The sequence below is a fragment of the Hyaena hyaena genome, unplaced genomic scaffold (assembly GCF_003009895.1).
Source record: "Hyaena hyaena isolate Hyena2069 unplaced genomic scaffold, ASM300989v1 scaffold_428, whole genome shotgun sequence".
NCBI classification, from domain to species: domain Eukaryota; kingdom Metazoa; phylum Chordata; class Mammalia; order Carnivora; family Hyaenidae; genus Hyaena; species Hyaena hyaena.
The window spans coordinates 345,613-366,094 of NW_024081062.1; the positions used below are offsets into that span (position 1 = coordinate 345,613).

The window sequence follows — 20,482 nt, forward strand, 5'->3', positions numbered from 1 at the left end:
ACTGAGCCACGCAGTTGCCCCAATCTTCCACTCCTTTTAAAATCCATTCTGATGTTATTTTCTTTCAGCAGTTTAAAGCCTTTGTTGTTGTTGCCATTTATTTTGTCTTGAGTATTTCATTCAGTTATTCTATCAGGGTAGGTGTGCTGGCAATTAATACTCTTAGTTATGTTTTGAAAATGTCATTATTGGCTTTTTATTCCTGAACGATATGTTCACTGGATACAGAATTCATCGTTGACGCTTTTGTTCCATTTGAGAAACACATGCTACTTCCTCTGGCTTCCATGATTCAGATTGGGGCAAGAGGGTGGTTTTTCCACTGGAGTTTGCTCAAAGTAAGGTGGGCATTATCAGCAAAGTTCTGTTAAGCCACCCTTTTCCAGGTTTTGACTAAGGGGAACAGGCATAGAGCTTTTTCGATCTGAGTCTGTTGGAGGTTCTGTTATGGAAGCTTCTGGAACACATCAGCGGAAAGATATGGGAAAGAAACAAAAGAGAATTTACCACCATGCTGCTCCTCAGCCCTGAAGTTCTCGCAGTTTGCCTTCTTCTTTTCACATTTCAGAGTCATCCAATGCTTGCTTATTGTTTGCCCAGGAATTTTTAGTTGTGACAGGAATGACCTAGGAGGAATGGTGGCCATCCGTTTTGTCTCAAACCCCTGATACAGAGTTACAGAGTCTTTTCCAACATTTTACTATGAAAAATTTCAAACACAAAGTAAGTTGAAAGAATTTTACAGTCAACTCCCATATACCATCACCTAGATTCTACTATTAATATGAGAAGGGGTCTATTCTCAACTTGGGTGGATGTCTTTAGAATTGGGTGTTGGGGCACCTGGGTGGCTCAGGTGATTAAACAGCCAACTTTGACTCAGGTCATGATCTCATGGTAAGTGAGCTGGAGCCCTGCATTGGGCTCTCTGCTGGCAGGCAAAGCCTGCTTCAGATCTTCTGTCTTCCTCTCCCCCCACCCTCATCCTTCAACATGCACACTCTCTCTCTCAAAAGTAAACATATAAAATTTTTTAAAAATTATGTTATTATTGGATTGTATGTTCTAACTGCCTTTCTGGATATTTCACATTTTTAAAAGTATGAAAAGTATAATTCTATTTTTATTTCATATACACAAATGTGTGTAAGCACACAAAATAGGATATATGAATAGATATAATCAGTGTTTATTAATATTTCTTCATTCCACATACTATGTGTAAACTTTTTATAACTTGATTTTCAAAATCAGGTAAACAACCAAGAGTGTCTCTCTTTATTAAAATTGTGCATATGCAATATACCAAAATTTTGAACATTTCTCTTTCTTTTAAAGGCTTAGTTATTTATTTTTGAGAGAGAATAAGCATGAGTGGAGGAGTAGCAGAGACAGAGACAGAGAGAAAGAGAGAGAAAATCTCAACCAGGCTCTGCATTCATGCAGGGCTCAAACCCACAAACCGTGAGATCCTGACCTGAGCCAGACTGGCCCCCTTGAACATTTCAATAAAGTACATATACAAGCAATTACACCAGAAAATATTTAAATGGTTCAATAAGTACGAGATCATATTTAATTTCATAAGTACTCAAAATCAGAAATAAAAAATTTGGCCTATTGAATCAACAAAAACTTTTTCAAAAAGTTTCAAAAAACAAAACAACTCAGAGTAGGTATGGGTGCTAGGCACAGCACATATTGACTTATGGAAATAAAAAGTGTAAAAACTTCCAGGAAGGTAACTAGACAATGGTCTTAGAATTCCACCAGTCCTTGATCCAGTAATTCAAGAATTTTAAACTGAGAAAATAATCTTCAAGGATACAGGCACAAGAATATTAATGGAGCAAAAACTGGAAATACTGTAACAATAGGGGTTAAATAAGTTGAGCTTAGTTCAATACATGTAACTAAAAAATTTAATTAGTCGTAGTGGGATGCGCTGAAACCGTTCAAAACTACTGAAGGAGACTATTTATTGGCAAATTCAAATGCTCAAAGCACATTCTTAAGCTTACTCAAACGCTCAAAGCACATTCTTAAGGTGGGGGGGGACCCAAAATAGGTTACAATTGCTATCTGCAGGATTCCATTTTGTTAAAAGGAGGTAGGCAGTGATTGAGAGATTAATATGGAGTTTAAAGGTCTGTTAAAACATGTTCACCAACACGTTAACCACTTTCGTGTAGTGGCATCAGGTGTGTAAACCTTCTAAATGGGACATGTTCCTATTACGAAAAAAGGGAGGAAAGGGAGGGAAGGAAGGAAGAACAAAAAGATAGCTCTTGGCTTCTCTGCACCTGAAATGACCCCCCCCCCAATCTTCCCTCCATTGTTTCTCTGGCACCCCACTCTTCCAAAACAGCCCAGATCCCCCGACCTTGTTCTCCTTTCGCTGTTTTCCATACCGCTTATTTTCTAAAATGTTATATAATTATGTTCATGGCTTATGTCTGCTCTGTACCAATTTCTCCAGAGTTCTCGAAAGCAATGATCTTTGTTTTGTTCACCAACTGGTTTCCAACCAATGGCGTTTGGTACAATAGCAAATGCCAGATACAATGAGGGGAAAATAGGTTTGTTCTTCTCAGTTGTCTTGCTCTCTATCATTTACCCAGATGCACAGCTTCTAGTCACCGCCTTCTGCGAACCTACGATTGCATTTGGAAGCCTGGGGAGACACAGCTTCGCAGCCCAAGGAGAGTGACCCCGGAGCCCGGAAGTGGGATGTGGGCACGTGACAGGCTATCGCGCAGAACTACACTTCCCAGAATGCGTGGGTCCTCATGTGGACTACATTCCCCAGAGGCATTAGCGGCCGTCCCTAACTCACCCCCTGCCCCGCCTCTCCGGACACCCGGCTTCAGCAGCGAGCCGCTCCAGGCTTGAGGTCCGCCCGAGCACCGCCCAAGCATCGCGCGGGGAGGGGTTCTGACCCCCGGCTGCTGTCCGCCGGGGCAGCGCCGGAGCCTCCGCCTGCGGAGCACGCCCGGGGAGGCGCGGTCCCCAGAGCCGCCGAGGTCCTGGCGAGGTGAGCGGCCGAGGTTCGGTGGAATGCGGGAAGGAGGACCGGGACCTCTGAGGATGCGGCGCCGGGGCGCGGGGCACAGGCCCAAGAGGCGGGAGCGGGGCCTTTGTGGTGGCAGGAGGGCCAGGGGCCGGGCACCCCGGGATGTGTCCGCCGGCCCGGCACCGGCCGTCCCGCGCGGACGGGCCCCGGACCGCGGCAGGTCGGGCACTCGTCCCCATCGGCCCAGGCCCCGGCCACCCTCCCGCGCCCTCCCGACCGGTTCCCAGCGCGCTACCTGCCCAGCTACCGGCTGTCAGTGGACGCGAGGAGCTGTGTTTCCGCCCCTCACGGCGCCACTGCCCTCCGGGCGGCGGGCGCAGAGATGTGTTTTCCGCCAGAAGTGAGTTGTCCGCTTCCCCCCGCGGCAGAGCCTGGACGGGAACCCAGTTTTTCGGTTTCGGTGGCCGTTCCTTCAGACAGCAGCGCTCTGGCCGCCGCAGGAAAACTGATGTCCTCCCTTTCCGAAGCAGTTTTCTCCAAAAGTCTGGAAGAGATTCCTTGACAGGAGGAGAGTTGGGTGGAGAAAAGTTGTCCCCGGCAGGCCGTGAGGTTGGAGCAGGTGTTCCGGAGGCGCGCGGTACGGATCCCGGTGCGCCCTCCGCGGCCCTGTGAACTGGGGCAAGGTGCTCCCTCTCTGCCCTCCCTCTCCTGACCTGTAGAATGGGGGTGCTGACAGTGGCAGCTGCGTTGCGGGACTGGACGGTGTTGGTGGTCCCTGGCATTGAGGGAGGTCCAGGGAGTTACTGCAGCTGCAGCTGGCGTCCTAGGTTCTTTTTCTCTGAGCCACACCAGGAAGAGCTGGGGCCTGGACCACGATGGGCTGGCCCTTCTCTGTGCTTCTGTCTACTCCCAGCTCCTTCTGTCTTCATTCTTATGGGGCGTAAGGATTTCAGAGTTGGTGCTTCTGATGGGTGGCAAGCAGAAGGGCTTCTCCCTCCTGGCTCCCTTTTTCTTCTTTCAGATCTGCCTTCCGGAGGCTCCACCCATCCTGGGGGAAGAGCCCAGAAAGAAGACATGGCTATTGGACAGAGAGAAGCAAGGCCTCGGGTGAGTTCATTGCCATCTCAGACCCTAGAGACAGACTGATTGATTGATTTTCTGATTGATTCACTTGCTTACTTACCCACCCTTGAACTGAAGCTCCCTACTCAGAACAACCTTCTCCAGGATTTGGAGCCCAAGCCCTTTAGTCTTTGCAGAGCTGGTCCACCCTGGTGGATGGCGAACTGTGTAGGGAAAGCTAACCTCCCCGCCAATCCATGTCCTGTGTTTCTCTTTTCTTTTCCTAACAAACACTACTTTTTATTCATCAATCTCAATTCAGTGTCTGATTACTAACTTAACAGGTAAGAGGCCACGTGGGGGCAGAACAAACAAACGGTGCACACTTGGCAGTTCTTTTCTGGCCCTGCTTCCTTGGCTCGCCCTGGTCTCCCTCCCTACCCTTGGCTTTTTTCTTTCCTCTCCCGAGTTTCCCATTATACATTCCCTAGGTTTCTCCAACTCATCGTCTATAGCATTTTTTTCTCTCTTAAGCTTGTGGACCATGTGCCTTGCTTCTGCATTCTCTTGAACATTGTTCTGCATTCTCAGAAAACTTCCATTGTCATCTTTATGGTGTGGAATGGGGGAGGGGCCCATCCCGGAGGCCAGCGCATGAACAAAGAATGGCCATGGTGGAGGGGACACAGTCGGAGAGGTCTGTTGATTGCAAGGGCAGAGAGAAGCCTCCTCGGGAAGCAGCCAGGAGGATCCTATGGGGCGTCAGTAGTGGAGAGGCAGGGTGTGCGGTGGCCAAGAATCACGGCTTTCCAGCCAGCCTGCCGGGTTTGAACCAGTCTCCTTGGTTGTGTGCGGGCCTCGGACACAAGGCTCCTTCTCTCTGTGCCTGTTTCCTCATCTGGAAAGTGGGGCTCACAGCCACGCCTGACTCACAGGGCAGGTGAGCGGATCACGTGAGTCCGTGCGCGGCAGGTGTTTACTTCGGGGCCGGCCCCTCGCGGATGGTCACCGTGTGGTGGCTGTGGGAGGTGACTGATGTCCCTGCAGTAGTGCTATCAGTGCTGACAGATGGGCGCTGCTGTACCGTGTGTTCAGGACCCGGGAAATACGGGTCCTTTCATGACTCGCCTCCATCTGGCAGTAGCAACTAATGTCGCCGGGGCACTTCCTGAGGGCTTTGCCTTTGTTCTCACTCCCGTGCCTGTGCAGCCGTTATTATCCCCATTTTATACATGAGGAAACGGAGGCTCAAGGAAGCCCAGTGACCTGAATTCAAACCTAAGTGTGTCTGGCCTCTGGGTTCATGCTCGTTACTGTCCATCCATCCTGCTGTGCCTCCCTCAGAACTCCGGGCCGACCCAGCCCTCGCCTTACCAGAGCCCTTCCTGCTGTGACCAGAGTCCTTCCTACTGTGACCAGAGCCCTTCCCTGCTGTGACCAGAGCCCTTTCCTGCTGTGACCAGAGCCCTTCCCTGCTGTGACCAGAGCTCTTCTCACTGTGACCAGAGTCCTTCCTACTGTGACCAGAGCCCTTCCCTGCTGTGACCAGAGCCCTTTCCCGCTGTGACCAGAGCCCTTCCCTGCTGTGACCAGAGCCCTTCTCACTGTGACCAGAGCCCTTCCCTGCTGTGACTAGAGCCCTTCCCTGCTGTGACCAGAGCCCTTCTCACTGTGACCAGAGCCCTTCCCTGCTGTGATGCTGTGTTTCGGACCCATGAAACAGTTAGTGTCTGATCTTCCGCCCAGGGCCTGCCATTGTATGTTCGAGCTGCTTTTCTCTAAGGCTCCCTCTTCCATTCCACCGGAGCCACGTTGCTGTCTTGGCCAGAATCTTCTCCATCCATGTGTGTGAGTGAATCCACGTGGTGTTCTCTATAACCTCACCTGCCTCTGTCTGTCAACTGTATGGCTTTGTGTGTAGAAGTCAGTGACAGGGTGTTTAAGACCAGAGAGAATTTGGGCACCTGGTTGGCTCAGTCAGTTAAGCCTCTGACTTCAGCTCAGGTCATGATCTCACAGTTTGTGAGTTTGAGCCCTGCATCGGGCTCTATGCTGTCACTCAGAGCCTGGAGCCTGCTTGGATTCTGTGTCTCCCTCTCTCTCTGCCCTTTCCCTGCTCACGCTCTGTCTTTCTCTCAAAAAATAAACAAACATTTAAAAAAAAAAAAAGAAAGAGAGACCAGAGAGAAGGTTATACCGAGTGCTGGGTTAAAAGAAAACTTGAATTATTGTCCTGCCTCTGCCACTAAGAAATTATGTGCCCTGGGTCTTGACTGCCCTGAATCTTCTGGTCCTCATCTCTAAAATGAGGATTGAACTGGAAATGGCATATGATCCTGTCCAGCTACACAGTTTCCTTTCATTGGTTAAATCATTGCAGGCGGTTTTCTTGTGTGTCAGCTGGATTGTAATGTTTTTTTTTTAATTTTTTTTTATTTTTTTTAAATATATATTTTTTAAATTTATTTCTAGGAGAGAGAGAGAGAGACAGCATGAGCAGGGGAGGGTCAGAGAGAGAGGGAGACACAGACTCTGAAACAGGCTCCAGGCTCCGAGCTGGCAGTCAGCACGGAGCCCGACGCGGGGCTCGAACCCACGAACCGCGAGATCATGACCCAAGCGAAAGTCGGACGCTTAACCGACTAAGCCACCCAGGCGCCCCAGGATTGTAATGTTTTGAGAGCAAAGATCATTTCTTGTATTTTCTCCCAATACATAAATAATCTAATGTTTTTTCTTACCATAAAAATATTGCATAAAAAGGGGCACCTGGGTGGTTTAGTCAGTTAAGTGTCCGATTTTAGCTTAGGTCATGAAATTGCAGTTTGTGACTTCAAGCCCCTCATCGGGCTCTGTCCTGACAGCTTGGAGCCTGGAGCCTGCTTCGGATTCTGTGTCTTCTTCTCTTTCTCTCCCTCCACTCATGCTCTGTCACTCTCTCAAAAATAAATATTTAAAAATAATTTTTAAAAAATATTGCATAATCATGGCAAAAGTTTTAGAGAATAAAATATGCACATATATTTGCATAGATGTATATACGTGTGTGTGTGTGTATTTATGTGTACAGTTGATCCTTGAACATGGGTTTGTACTGTGGAGTCCACTTCCAGGTAGATTTTTTTCAATGAACACAGTACAGTACAGCGCTGTAAATGCATTTTCTCTTCCTTCTGATTTCCTTAGTAACATTCTCTTTTCTCTAGCTTACTTAAATGTAAGAATACAATATATAATGTATATAGCATGTAAAATGTGTGTTAATCGACTGTCAGCAGTCCACAGTGGGCTACTAGTAGTTACGTTTTTGGGGAGTCAAGATTTATACATGGATTTTTGACTGTGTGTAAGGTCAATGCCCCTAACCCCCTCGTTTTGCAAGAGTCAACCCACCATCTGTAGATAATCACTGTCAATCATTTGTTGTTTACGTCTTAGCATCATATATATATATATATATATGTATATATATATATACATATATATATATATGATGTAGCATCATACAAAATTTATATATACATATATAAATTTTCATCAGAAATGAGAACAAACTGCACACTGACATATAACCTGCTTTTCGTATTTAACATTATCATGGGTGTCTTTTTAACACATATGGACTTCCCACCTGTTTTAATGATTACACAGTATTTTATATTGATGTGATAATAGCTAACATCTGAACCTTTGATATGAACCAGACATGGTATTCATTATGTTGTATGGAGCATCTCATTTATTTATTAACTCTATTTGGTAGGTTCTGAGAGGCACTTTTATGGAATGGTTAAGAATGGAACCCTGGACAGCCACCTGGCGTGGACTCCCAGCTCTACTACTGACTAGCTTTGGGACTTTAGGGAAATTTATCCTCTCTGGCTGTTTGCTCTGATGTAAAATGGGGGCAATAATAGTATCTTCTCCTTAGGGTTGTTGCAAATTTCAAATAAAGATTATATTAAAGATTAACATAAAGCTCTAAGAATTATACCTGGCTCACATATAGCATTCAATATAAGAGAGATATTTCAGTTTTCATTATTACTGTCTTCAAGCTTCAGGAAGCACACAGATAGTGCCTTCCTCTAGTTAACCTCTCCATCACCATTAATGATTATTTAGGTTGTTTCCATTTTTTTTCCTATTACTAAAGCCGTGATACGTGCTCTATGTCATTTTTGTGTCCTCTTCATTATAATACAAATATAATAATGGTGAGTTAAGGAACAAACACATTTTAAAGCTTTGAATATGTACTATCAATGCACCATCAGAAAAATTAAGGCTCCAATGGTCTTAATACCTCCTCACATCTCTTAAGTGGTTAACATGTATTTGTCACTGGCTGATTATTCATTAAACAAATGACCTGAAACCTTAAGAAACCAGAATAACATCAGAGGCGTTTCATGGGAGCTCATCTACCCCCTCTCCCCCAACCCTATTGTCACCCTTCTCCACTCTGTGTGATGGGAGGCCCAGGGTGAGCTGGGATGGCTTGTCATTGCAGGTGTCCGTGACATTCGAGGATGTGGCTGTGCTCTTTACACGGGAGGAGTGGAGAAAGCTGGGTCCTTCTCAGAGAAGCTTGTACCAGGAAGTGATGCTGGAGAACTATAGTAACCTGGTTTCATTGGGTAAGGAAATCTGCCCTGTGGATGAAAAACTCAGAAATGAGGGTAAGTCGGCACCTGCTGCCCAGGATAAAAGCCACGGGTCGTCAGGAATTTTAGCTGAACTTTGCCTTAAGACTGTACAAACTGTAAATAACTAAATATTTAAAACTTTTTTCCCTTTATAGGCATGGATTTGTCCCATGGTGGGACAGCTGCCATACTTTCACGTGAGAAATTCCCTATTGGTCAGGCAACATTTTCCTGCTAGGATTTTCTGCGATTTGTTTGCTCCACCCACAGCAGAGACCATCCCTCGACTGTCTTCATTAACCTACTCCTGGCCTTTCCCAATTCTCTTTTCCACTCCAATGAGGGTTGTATTAGAAAGGGAGTCAGATAGCATTTTCTCATTTAAAAAAAACTAAATTTTTTTTTAATGTTTATTTGTTCCTGAGAGAGAGAGACAGAGAGTGAGCAGGGGAGGGGCAGAGAAGAGGGAGACACAGAATCTGAAGCAGCTCCAGGCTCTGAGCTATCAGCACAGATACTGATGCAGGGCTCAAACTCTGGAACCATGAGATCATGACCTGAGCCGAAGTCAGACGCTTAACTGACTGAGCCACGTAGGCGCCCCTAAAAAGTTTTTTTTTAAGTTTATTTATTTATTTCAAGATAGAAAAAGTGAATGAAAGAAGGGCAGAGAGAGAGGGAGAGAGAGAATCCTAAGCAGGCCCCATGCTTTCAGTGAGGAGCCTGATGGGGGCTCAAAGTCACAAACCGTGAGATCATGACCTGAGCTGAAATCAAGAGTCAGATGCTTCACCAACTGAGCTACTCAGGCGTGCCAGTGTTTTCTCATTTTAAACTGGGGACCTAGTACCTGTTCACAAATACATAGTCTGTGCATCGAACATAGTCCCCTCTTCTGTAGAAAGCCATTGGTACTCCATTAATCAAAGCTGCATACTTACCATATTTCTCTAACATACAACTAATTATTACAAAGGCATGTCCTCCACGTCCCTCGCCTTTTCCCTCACACATGCCCTCACATCATGGGGGCACAGCTGGAGCAGTCCCCAAAAGCTCTTTGTTCCATCCCCTGAGTTTTCTACTTAGATTGGTAATGCTTCTTTGAGTTGAAACAAAGTCTTGTCTTTTTTGTCTCTTTCTTTTTTTTGTCTGTGAGCAGGACTCCTGTTTTCCAAACCAAAAGTGATCTCCCTGTTGCAGCAAGGAGAAGACCCCTGGAGGGTAGACAAAGAAAGTCCTGGAGGCCCCTCTCTAGGTGAGTGGCAGGGACTGAGAAGCCCGGGAACTGCTTTGGGCAGCAGACCGTTTACTAAGTGGACGGTGGGGCTTGGAGATGCTGGTGGGGGAAGTTTCTCCGGGGCCTCTGTCTTCCAGATGTGGTGGGGAGGGGACACTGAGGCCCCAGGCGGGAGCCTCCTCTGTGGTAATCACCTCCCAAGTGAATCTCTCAGGATCTCCTCTCTTCTTTCCTGTTCTTGGAGGAGGGCGGCACCTCAGGTGTTCCGTCAGCAAACAGTGTGTTTGAGGAATGGCAAAGAATCCGTTCTGCCTGAGGCTCAGGGGCTGTATGTGAGAGAAGGAGCCGAGAAAGGAGAGGGTGTCAGAAAGCTGGCAGGGGCCACACTACCACGTGCTTTGACACGATTCTTGCAGATGGACTGTCCCATGGAGATAAGGATTTTAAACAGACGAATGATATGGTCTTGGTAGTTTAGAAAAATTGGCCCAATTCTGAAGCAATGTAGATGTCCTTAGATAAAGGCATGGCTTAGGACGCTGTGGCGAGTCCCTGCCCTGGCATAGAGCACCACGCCAGACAGAAGAGCACGCTGGTGTGGCCAGAGCTCCAGGGCAGGTCACGGAGCACGATGGTGATGTTCAATTGGAAAGCACCAATTGGTGTTTAAGGAAAATTCCATGGCTGTTCGTACGTATAATATGCATGGAAATGCAGAGAAAAGGCGACACACGTTAGCTGGTAGTTCCACTTGGAACAGAATCGAGACTGGGCAGGATGCAAGAGAGCTCTATTTGTATATAATCTTATTGCGTCACAGAGAATACATTCATGGGGTCCTTATATAATTTTTACTGGACCAAAGTGGGCCGGCTACTTGGCGAGGTGTAGACAGACTACACCAGGTGGAACTGCCTCACAGGGTCAACTTTATTTGTACAAACAAGGAGATCGTGGAAAATAATTCACAAAGCCATGTCTCCAGGGACAAGGGAAAGAAGGCTGCTTTTATTAGGGCTTGGGATGGATTTAGAGAAAGGGATTCTAGCACCATAGAGAGGTGAAGGTCACTCTGGCACAGCTGATTGATCTGCTCAGGTGATCGACTCAGGTGGCCTCCTCAAATGTTTCTTTATCTGTTCCAGCAGTTTGTAAGCCTGACCACCAGGCAGAAGCTTGTAGGAGTTTAGTTCCTAAGTTCAGGGAGTTAAGGTGGCAACAATTGGAATTTAATAAGAACGGTCACCTTGGAAGCATTGTGGGGGATAGACTTAAAGTGAAGGAAAACCTGACGTGGAACCTTCCGGAGACCCCTGCAGTCATGTAGGCAAGATGTTTCTAGTGGGGTCCAGGAGGGAAGACATGGGGCCCCCTGTTAAGGGTGTAGCTGAGTTCACTGTGGGACAGGTCTCACTTGAGGCGCGGGTGGAAAGCTCCGGTAGAGATGCTGGTGGACAGTTGTATGAGGTCTGTGAGGACTCGAATGGGACGTCAGGGAGCCCTGGGTACAAAGGTGGCAGCTGAAGCCTCGAACTGACCAGGTGGGGGCACAGAGCACAGGACAGAACCCCAGGAAACCTCAACATTTACGAGGTGGGTTAGGAAAGAAGAATCTGGCTGAGCCTGAGAAGTCATCAGAGGAGAGGAACAGGGGAGGCGGCTGTCATGGCAGTTGGGGACAGAGAGCTGATGGGGGAGGGGGTGGGGTCAGGGCTCTGGAGGATCTGGGTTCAAACCCTCACCCACGGCTTCCCTGTCCCATCATAAAGGATGAGTGAGCTCTGCGCTGCACACTGGTGATGTGACATTGACAGAAAGACCCAGGTCCTGCTGGCTGGGGGTTATGTTTAAGGCTGGGACACAAGTGTTCAGGAAATGAGCACAGAGAGGGTGTGGAATGACAGCTGGTCAGGACCCACAGGGAAGATGCAAAATGCTGTGAGTATGTGGCGGGGGGCGGGGGGTACCAATGCATTAGGAGGGGGAAGGAATGGGGGCTTGGGGGTGGGGAGGAGGAGCAGGAGGGGGCCGCATGGACAAACGCTGCCGGAGGAGGATGGGATCTGAGGATGCCGAGAGAGTACAGGCTCAGGAAGGGGCATGGGTGCTGCAGAGAACAGAAGCCAGCGGGTGGTGACAGGTGCCAGGAGACAGCAGCAGGGACCACATCCCACGGAGCCCGGGAAGCCTCGATACCAGATTTGTTTCTCTCCCCCAGAGCCACGCGCAGTGCGTGAGGGGTCAGGAGTACCTGGCCACAGACCCAGGCTTACCCTCTGCAGAGATCAGCCTGCAGGCGACAGGGAGCCTGTTGACATGGAAGTGGGGGCTGGTCCCGGCTGTCGTAAGGTCCACACAGAGTCAGTGATGGCCCCCCACACTGTGGGCCCCACAGAGGACAGGGTGTCTTCTAGCTTGCATGAAGGTGTGCCCTTAACAGCCTAGAGACACAGCAGGTGGTGGTTTAAAGAGTGAATCTCTTAGGAGGTGAAAGCGGAGCCCAGGTACTCTGTAGCCATGTCCAGTATGTTTGAGTCAATCTCGTCCTTGTCCCCTGCATGATCTTGTACCTCCGTCTTGCCACCAGCATCTGTTCTTGTAGCTGCCAGAATTGAAAAGTCAATAGGGTCATCTTACTCCCCTGCGCAAGACCTCTGCAGGCTTCCTTCTTGATGCGTACCTTTCAAAGGGAGAGCTCCCAGCTCTTAAGAACATCTTTGGGTTATAATGTTCACAGACGCTTTAACAAGATTTATATACACATCATATCAAAAGCTTAGAGGAAGGATTTCCAAATACAAATTTTCTCAATGAAACGCTTTAAGACGAAGGTAAGGAGACATCTTTCCCTTTTGAGGTGCTGCCCCACTATTTTCCAGAGCTGCTGACCTCTGACATTGCCACCAGCTGTCTCTGTATTTAGATTCCAATTTACCCACATTGTGGACAAAACTTCCTGGCATCCCCTAATGATATTTTTATTATGGTAAAATACAAATAATGTAAAATTTACGTTAACCATTTTTAAGCATACGATTTGGTGGCATTAAGTTCATTCACGGTGCTGTGCCACCACCCCCAGCATCTAGCTGCAGAAGTTCTTCATAATCCCTTCCTGAAAGTCTGTCCTCACTAAACGCTCATTCCCTATCCACCTCTTCCCTCATCCCCTGGTAACCACTGTTCTATTCTCTGTCTCTTTGTGTTTGACTATTCTAGGAACCTCACAGAATTAGTATCCTCTAACACTTGTCATTTTGTGTCTGGTTTATGTCACTCCGCATAATATCTTCGAGGTTCGTCCATGTTGTAGCATCTGTCAGAACTTCCTTTCTTCTTAAGGCTGAATAATATTCTGTTAATATGGATATACCACGTTTTGTTTATCCATTCATCTGTCACTGGAAGTTTGGGTGGTTTCCACCTTTGGTTACTGTGAGTAATGCTACTGTGAACATGGGTGTACAGATAATCTCTTTCAGTTATTTGGGGTACATAAGGAATGGAATTGCTGGATCACACAATAATTCTCTACTTAACTTTTTGAAGCACTGCTCTACTGTTTTCCACCGTGGCCCCATTCATTTATGTTCCCACCAGCAATGTATAAGGGTTCCAGTTTCTCCACATCCTTGACAACATTTGTTATTTTCTGGATTGTTGCTTTTGTTTTTTAATAATAGCCATACTAATGGATTTAAAGTGGTATCTGGTGGTTTTGATTTGCATTTCCTTACTGATTAGTGACGTTGAGTGTCTTTTCATGTGCTTACTGGTCATGTCCCCCTTTCTGCATGTTACCTTTTTATTCTGCTGATAGTGTTCTCTGATGCACAAAACCTTTAATTTTGATGAAGTCCAATTATTTATCTATTTTTTTCTTTTGTTGCCTGTAATTTTAGTGTCCTATCTCAGAAATCGTTGCCAAATCCAGTGTCATGAAGTTTTTGCCCTGTTTTCTTTTAAGAATTGTATAGTTTTAGGTCTTCAAGTGATAGACCCATTTTTGAGTTAATTTTTATATATGGAGTTGGTAAGGGCCTGACTTGATTTTTTTGTATGAGGATATCCAGTTTTCCCAGTACCCTTTGTTGAAAAGACTGTCTCTTCCTCATTGAATGGTCTTGGCATCCTTGTCAAAAATCATTGATCATATATGTGAGGGTTTCTTTCTGGATTTTGTATTCTGTTCTGTTAGTGTATATGTCTGTCTATGCCAGTACCACAATATTTAAATTACTTATAACTTTGTAGTAAGTTCTGAAATCAGTACACTTTTGTAATAAGTTGTGATACTCCAACTTTGTTCTTCCCTTTCAAGATGATTTTGGCTTTTCAGAGTCCCTTGAGATTCCATATGAAGTTTAGGATGGGCTTTTCTATTTCTGAAAAGAAAAATGCAGCATTGGAATTTTGATAGGGATAACACTGAATCCGTAGATCACTTCAAGTAGAATTGCCATCTTAATATGAAGTCTTATAATCCATGAACACCTGGTGTCTTTTCATGTCTACTTTCTTTCTGCAATGTTTGTAGTTTTCAGCTGTGTCACCTCCTTCTTTAATTCCACAGTATTTTATTCTTTTTGATGCTATTGTAAATGAAATAATCTTGTCTATTTCTTTGGCATTGTTCATTGTTAGTGTATAAAAAAAATGAATTTTGTGTTACTGTTGCTGCTTTGCTGAGTTTGTTAGTTCTAACAGTTTTTGTGTGGAATCTTCAGGATTTTCTACGTATAAGATCATGCCATCAACAAGTGAGACGAAGCTTTTCTGAGATGAAGGCTATTCTGAGCCTGTGTCTTTGTTTTTGGCATATATGATGACTTTCTAAATTCCCCATGTATGCGGTTACTTTGGAATGTCCTTATATTTAAATATGTGATCCCCAAATGTGGGAAAGAGGTAAAATGCGAGTGGGAGAGGGCAGCTGCTTCAGCCAGTGGGGCAACAATGGCCGCCTGCCTTGTGTCTGTACCTCCTGTACGATCCCAAGCAATAACCCTCTGACAGAACCCAGATCCACAATAGTTGGAGAACAAGGTTCTTATCATCCTGGCTCCTTCCCGCAAGCTATCTAAAGAATGCCAGTACAGTAGCCTGCCATGGGCTGGAGGCTGGGGCATGAGTAGTTGCTACTGACTGAAATTAAACTGTAATTTACTGAGCAAGCCTTCTGTTAGAAGCTGCCAGCCTTCAGATAGATTCCACGGTTTCAACATTGTTGCATCAGCTAGATTCTGCCAGTTCATTTGTTGTCTAGGTAGGGAGACATAGTTCTGGAGCTCTGTAATCTTCTTTATGCCCACATTTTCCTTCTTTTTTTTTTTTTTAAGGTTTTATTTTTAAGTAACCTCTACACCCAATGTGGGGCTCAAACCCACAACCCCAAGATCAAGAGTTGCATGCCCCACCAAGTAAGCCAGCCAAGCACCCCCACTTTTTCCTCTTAACTCACATTTATTTTACAAGTTTTGGTATCTTCTTTCTTCTTCCTCAAGTAATGTTGAAGATGAGGACTTGGATAGAAATCTCAGTTATGAAGTTATTTCTTATCATTTGGGGAAGTAATGTTGAAAATTTGCTTACACTGACCTACCATTGTCTTCAGTTAGCCAGAAGGCTTTGGTATTTACTATTTTTAAGTTTATTTATTTTGAGAGAAAGGGAGAGAGAGAGAGAAAGAAAAGTGAGCGGGGGAGGGGCAGAGAGAGGAAGAGAGAGAATCCCATGCAAGCTCCATGCTGTCAGTGCAGAGCCTGACACGAGGCTCAATCTCATGAACCAAGAGTTGGATGCTTAACTGACTGAGCTACTCGGGCACCCTAGTATTTACTACTTCAACAGGAGTTTTTATCATTCTATAAGTATTCTAATTTTCTGCTTAGAAAGTATTTTTTTAAGTGAAAGTATTTTTTTAAGGGCTTGTCTTTTGTATATTGATATTTCTAAATTCATGTGCAGCAAACTGACTTTTAAAATTGGAGGTCTCGGGGCCCCTGGGTGACTCAGTCAGGTAAGCATCTGACTCTTGGTTTCGGCCTGGGTCTTGATCTCATGGTTCCTGAGTTTGAGCCCTGCATTGGGTTCCATGCTGACAGTAAATAAAATAGCGAGTTTTTTTTATTAGATATGATCTTTAAGAGGAAAAAGATTAATCTATTCACTTCTATTGCAAGAAATAACAAAAAGTGGAAGAAGATTCCATTTTTAGTTTTATTATGAAAAGTGTAAACATGGGAGGGTAGGAGTGGTAGAAAGGGAAGGTGCTATTGCACAGGGCAGCCTCGTGACAAAGTATTATCCATCCAAATGTCACCTGAAGTAGAGGAATCCTGATCTCGACATAGGATTTAAAATATTTTTATGTATTTGCTTTAAAATATCTTTATAACAATGAGTCGGTCCATCCAAGAATAGGAGAGGTCATTTCATTTGTTCAGATGTAATTTAATGTCATTCAAGACTATTTTCAAATTTTCTTCATAGAAGTTTTTTTTACATTTCCTGTAAATTCATTCCTCTAATCTTTTGTTAGGGTCAATGAAGGTTATTTACTGTAGCATGTCAATTTTCTATTCTACTACATCACTGACCAAGTTTTTATTGTTGGGTTTCTGGAGTTATGAAGATGGAGTATAATATCACCAGCAGTAGGGGTAGTTTTACTTCCTTTTTACTCATCCTTGTGCATCTGATATTTCTTATGTAACTGTACTGATTAATACATCTAGTACAATAAAGGGAAACTAATGGGCATCCTTGTCTTGTTCTTGATCATAGTGGAAATACCTCTAGTGTTTCTTCATTAAGCAGGAGCGCCTGGGTGGCTCAGTCAGTTAAGTGTCTGACTTCAGCTCAGGTCATGATCTCACCATTCATGAGTTTGAGCACCACATCAGGCTCTGAGCTGACAGCTCGGAGCCTGGAGCCTGCTTCGGCTTCTGTGTCTCCCTCTCTCTCTGCCCCTCCCCAACTCACACTCTGTGTGTGTGTGTGTCTCAAAAGTAAACATTAAAACTTTTTTTTAAAAGATACTGGTTTTAGGAGTAAAATATATGTATTTTAGCATGTTGAGGAAGTATCCCTCAATTCCTATTTTCTTCAGTGTTTTACTGCTGATTTTTTTGAAGGCTTTCTTGTCTCTGAATATGCTCATACTTTTCTCCCTTAGGCATATACATTAAAATAAATACTGCAGTAAGTGGTATAATAAAGAAAATGGATTGTGAAAGGGGACACAGAGGAGTTAACACTGGAACTTAGTCTGAAGGCTACAGAAAAGTTTGGCAGGTAGAAAAAGGAATGGCATTCATTCAGCAGTAGAAATGATTTCATTAATGAGAACGATGATTTAGAAATAATGTGTAAGTCTGTCATAGGCTTTGGATACCAGAATGCATGTCCTAATCCTCTAATCCTGCCTCTCCATTCATTCTTCTGGTCACTTATAGAATCTCATCTTTCTTTTTTTTTTTTTAATGTTTATTTTTGAGAGACCGAGAGAGAGCACGAGTGGGGAAGAGGCAGAGAGAGAGGGAGACAGAATCTGAAGCAGGCTCCAGGCTCTGAGCTGTCAGCACAGAGCCCGACACAGGGCTTGAACCCACGAACCATGAGATCATGACCTGAGCCTAATACGGATGTTTAACTGACTGAGCCACCCAGGCGCCCCAACTCTCACCTTCCTTAAATGAGCTTCCTTGATGTTTTTAGTCACCCTGTCCTTCTGCCCTCATCCATTACTGTTTATTTTTTCCTCTTGCTACTATCTTTTAGCCAGAAAGCAAACCCTTATTTAGATATCATTCTTTGTACACATTAAGACTCATGTGAATGAGTCATGTGAATCATAAGCATTTTTTTTTCCAGGATATAAGAGCAGTCCTAAAACTACAAAGTCGACTCAAACTCAAGATTCATTATTTCAGGAGCTAATAAGGAAAAGACTCAAAAGGGATGAACCCTGGGATTTCATATCAGAAAAACCCTGCATATATGAAGACAGATTAAAGAAACAAAAGGACAAAACTGAAAGTTTACAAATAATTTCAGTCACCCGTACAAAAATCCTCACGGTAGAAAGAAGCCATAAAAATACTGACTGTGGCCAAAATTTCACCCTGAAATCAGTCTTTGTTAAGCAACCGAGGGTTGCTCGAGAAAAAACACCCTCAAAATGTGAAATACAAAGAAATAGCTTCAAGCAGAATTCAAATTTACTTAACCAACCAAACATCAACACAGCAGAGAAATGCTATAAATGTAATATATGTGAAAAAGCCTTCATTCACAATTCATCCCTTCGTAAGCATCAGAAAAACCACACTGGAGAAAAATTATTTAAATGTAAAGAATGTTCGAAAGCTTTCAGCCAAAGTTCAGCTCTTATTCAACATCAAAGAACTCATACTGGAGAGAAACCCTTTATCTGTAAAGAATGTGGGAAAGCTTTCAGCCATAGTGCGTCCCTCTGTAAACACCTAAGGACCCATACTGTGGAGAAATCCTATAGATGTAAAGAATGTGGTAAATCCTTCAGCAGAAGGTCCGACCTTTTTATACATCAAAAAATCCACGCTCGAGACAATCCCCATAGATATAATCCGGGGAGGAAGGCATCCGGCCTTTCTCGGTGTCAGAGAATTCACCTCAGAAAGAAGTCCTATTTATGCAACGAATGTGGAAATGCCTTCAAGTCCAGCTCATCCCTGCGTTACCACCAGAGGATTCACACAGGAGAGAAACCTTTCAAGTGCAGTGAATGTGGGAGAGCCTTCAGTCAGAGTGCGTCTCTTATTCAGCATGAAAGAATTCACACTGGAGAAAAGCCCTATCGATGTAAAGAATGTGGAAAAGGTTTCACTTCCATCTCCCGACTTAACAGACACCGAATAATACATACCGGTGAGAAAATATAAAAATGTAATGAATGTGGTAAAGCCTTAAGTTCCCACTCGACGCTTATCATTCAAGAAAGAATTCAAACTGGAGAGAAACCATGTAAATGCAAAGTGTGCGGAAAAGCCTTCCGGCAGAGTTCAGCTCTCATTCAGCACCAGAGGATGCACACCGGAGAAAGACCCTACAAATGCAACGAGTGTGGGAAGACATTCAGGTGCAACTCCTCCCTTAGTAACCATCAGAGAATTCACACAGGAGAGAAACCGTATCGCTGTCTGGAATGTGGGATATCCTTTGGCCAGAGTTCAGCTCTTATTCAGCATCGCAGGATTCATACAGGAGAGAAGCCCTTTGAATGTAACACGTGTGGGAAAAGTTTCAGACAGAGCTCATCACGGATTGCCCATCAGAGAATTCATACTGGAGAGAAACCCTATGAATGTAATACATGTGGGAAACCTTTCAGCCAGAGGTCATCCCTTACTAATCATTATAAGATCCACATTGAGGAGGATTCCTTGAAAGTAGATTTGCATGTGTGCAAGCCTTAAACCAAAGCTCATCACAGGATACATACTTGAAATTGATTTAATAGATGTAACAAACATGAGAAAACTTTTTTATTTTAATTTTGTCTCCATCAGATTATTCTAAGGATAAAACAGCCTTGAGTACGTAATAAATATGTGGAAAACTTTTGTACCTGTCAGTCACTTTTGAAAATATCCCAAGACAAGTAAACCACAGTTGCAAATACTGATTTTAACCACTTGTAAGATAAAAGATGGGGTTTTTCTATCTCTTTATAGAGCACTATACACTAGGTGTGATAGGTAAAGATGAGAAAAATCTGGGGGTAGGAGTGCTGGATTTCTCAAAGACACCGACTGTATGAGCCGGTAGCAAAACATATGCTTATGTAGACCAAATAATAGATAAAAAACAAACTGCAAACTACCTCAGTCTCTGGAATTTGCCTTTTCCAAATCTGTTGTCAAACGTTGTGCATTGTTATCATTAAAAAAGAGAAAGAAAAAAATCTGTTCTCTTACTCTATTATTCTTCTAGTTTTTTCTAAACTACATCTAACAATCTCCCAAATTTTTAAAACAATTAAAAAAAAATTTTTTTTAATGTTTATTTACTTTTGAGAGATAGATCATGAGTGGGAGATGGGCAGAGAGAGAGGGAGACAGAATCTGAAGCAGGCTCCAGGCTCTGAGCTGTCAGGACAGAGGCCCACGTGGGGCTCAAACCCATGAACTGTGAGATTGAGCCAACCAGGTGTCCCTAAAACAATTTCTAATTTTTTTCTCAGAATTACTTCTTAGTTGCCTCGAAGTCATTTACTATTTAACTGTACTTGCTATGTTCTGAACACTTTGTTAATTTAAGTAGAAAAATAAAGTTTTTTTTAATTTCAAGGTTAAGGCTATTAATATGTTTTTAGTTGGCTGCAGAAGAAATCCTAAGAAGTAATTAAAGAACATGTCACTGTGGCAGTCTTGAAAATGAATCAATTTCATGAAATAAAAGCATCTTTTCCCTACTTGATCTTTTCAAATTAAAAAAAAAAATCAGACTGCAAAGGCAAATAAAGGAAATAATTCT

At 44.2% G+C, this 20,482-nt stretch overlaps 1 protein-coding gene across 1 annotated transcript; it reads left to right on the forward strand.

The window, feature by feature from the left end:
- The first annotated feature begins 4,740 nt into the window (after positions 1-4,740).
- LOC120245695 (zinc finger protein 354B-like) lies at positions 4,741-19,569 on the forward strand. The gene is given in 4 exon segments (XM_039252866.1): positions 4,741-4,980; positions 8,589-8,715; positions 9,887-9,982; positions 17,840-19,569. Coding segments are annotated over 4 exon segments (2,046 nt in total). The 3' UTR covers positions 19,423-19,569.
- The last annotated feature ends 913 nt before the right edge of the window (positions 19,570-20,482 follow it).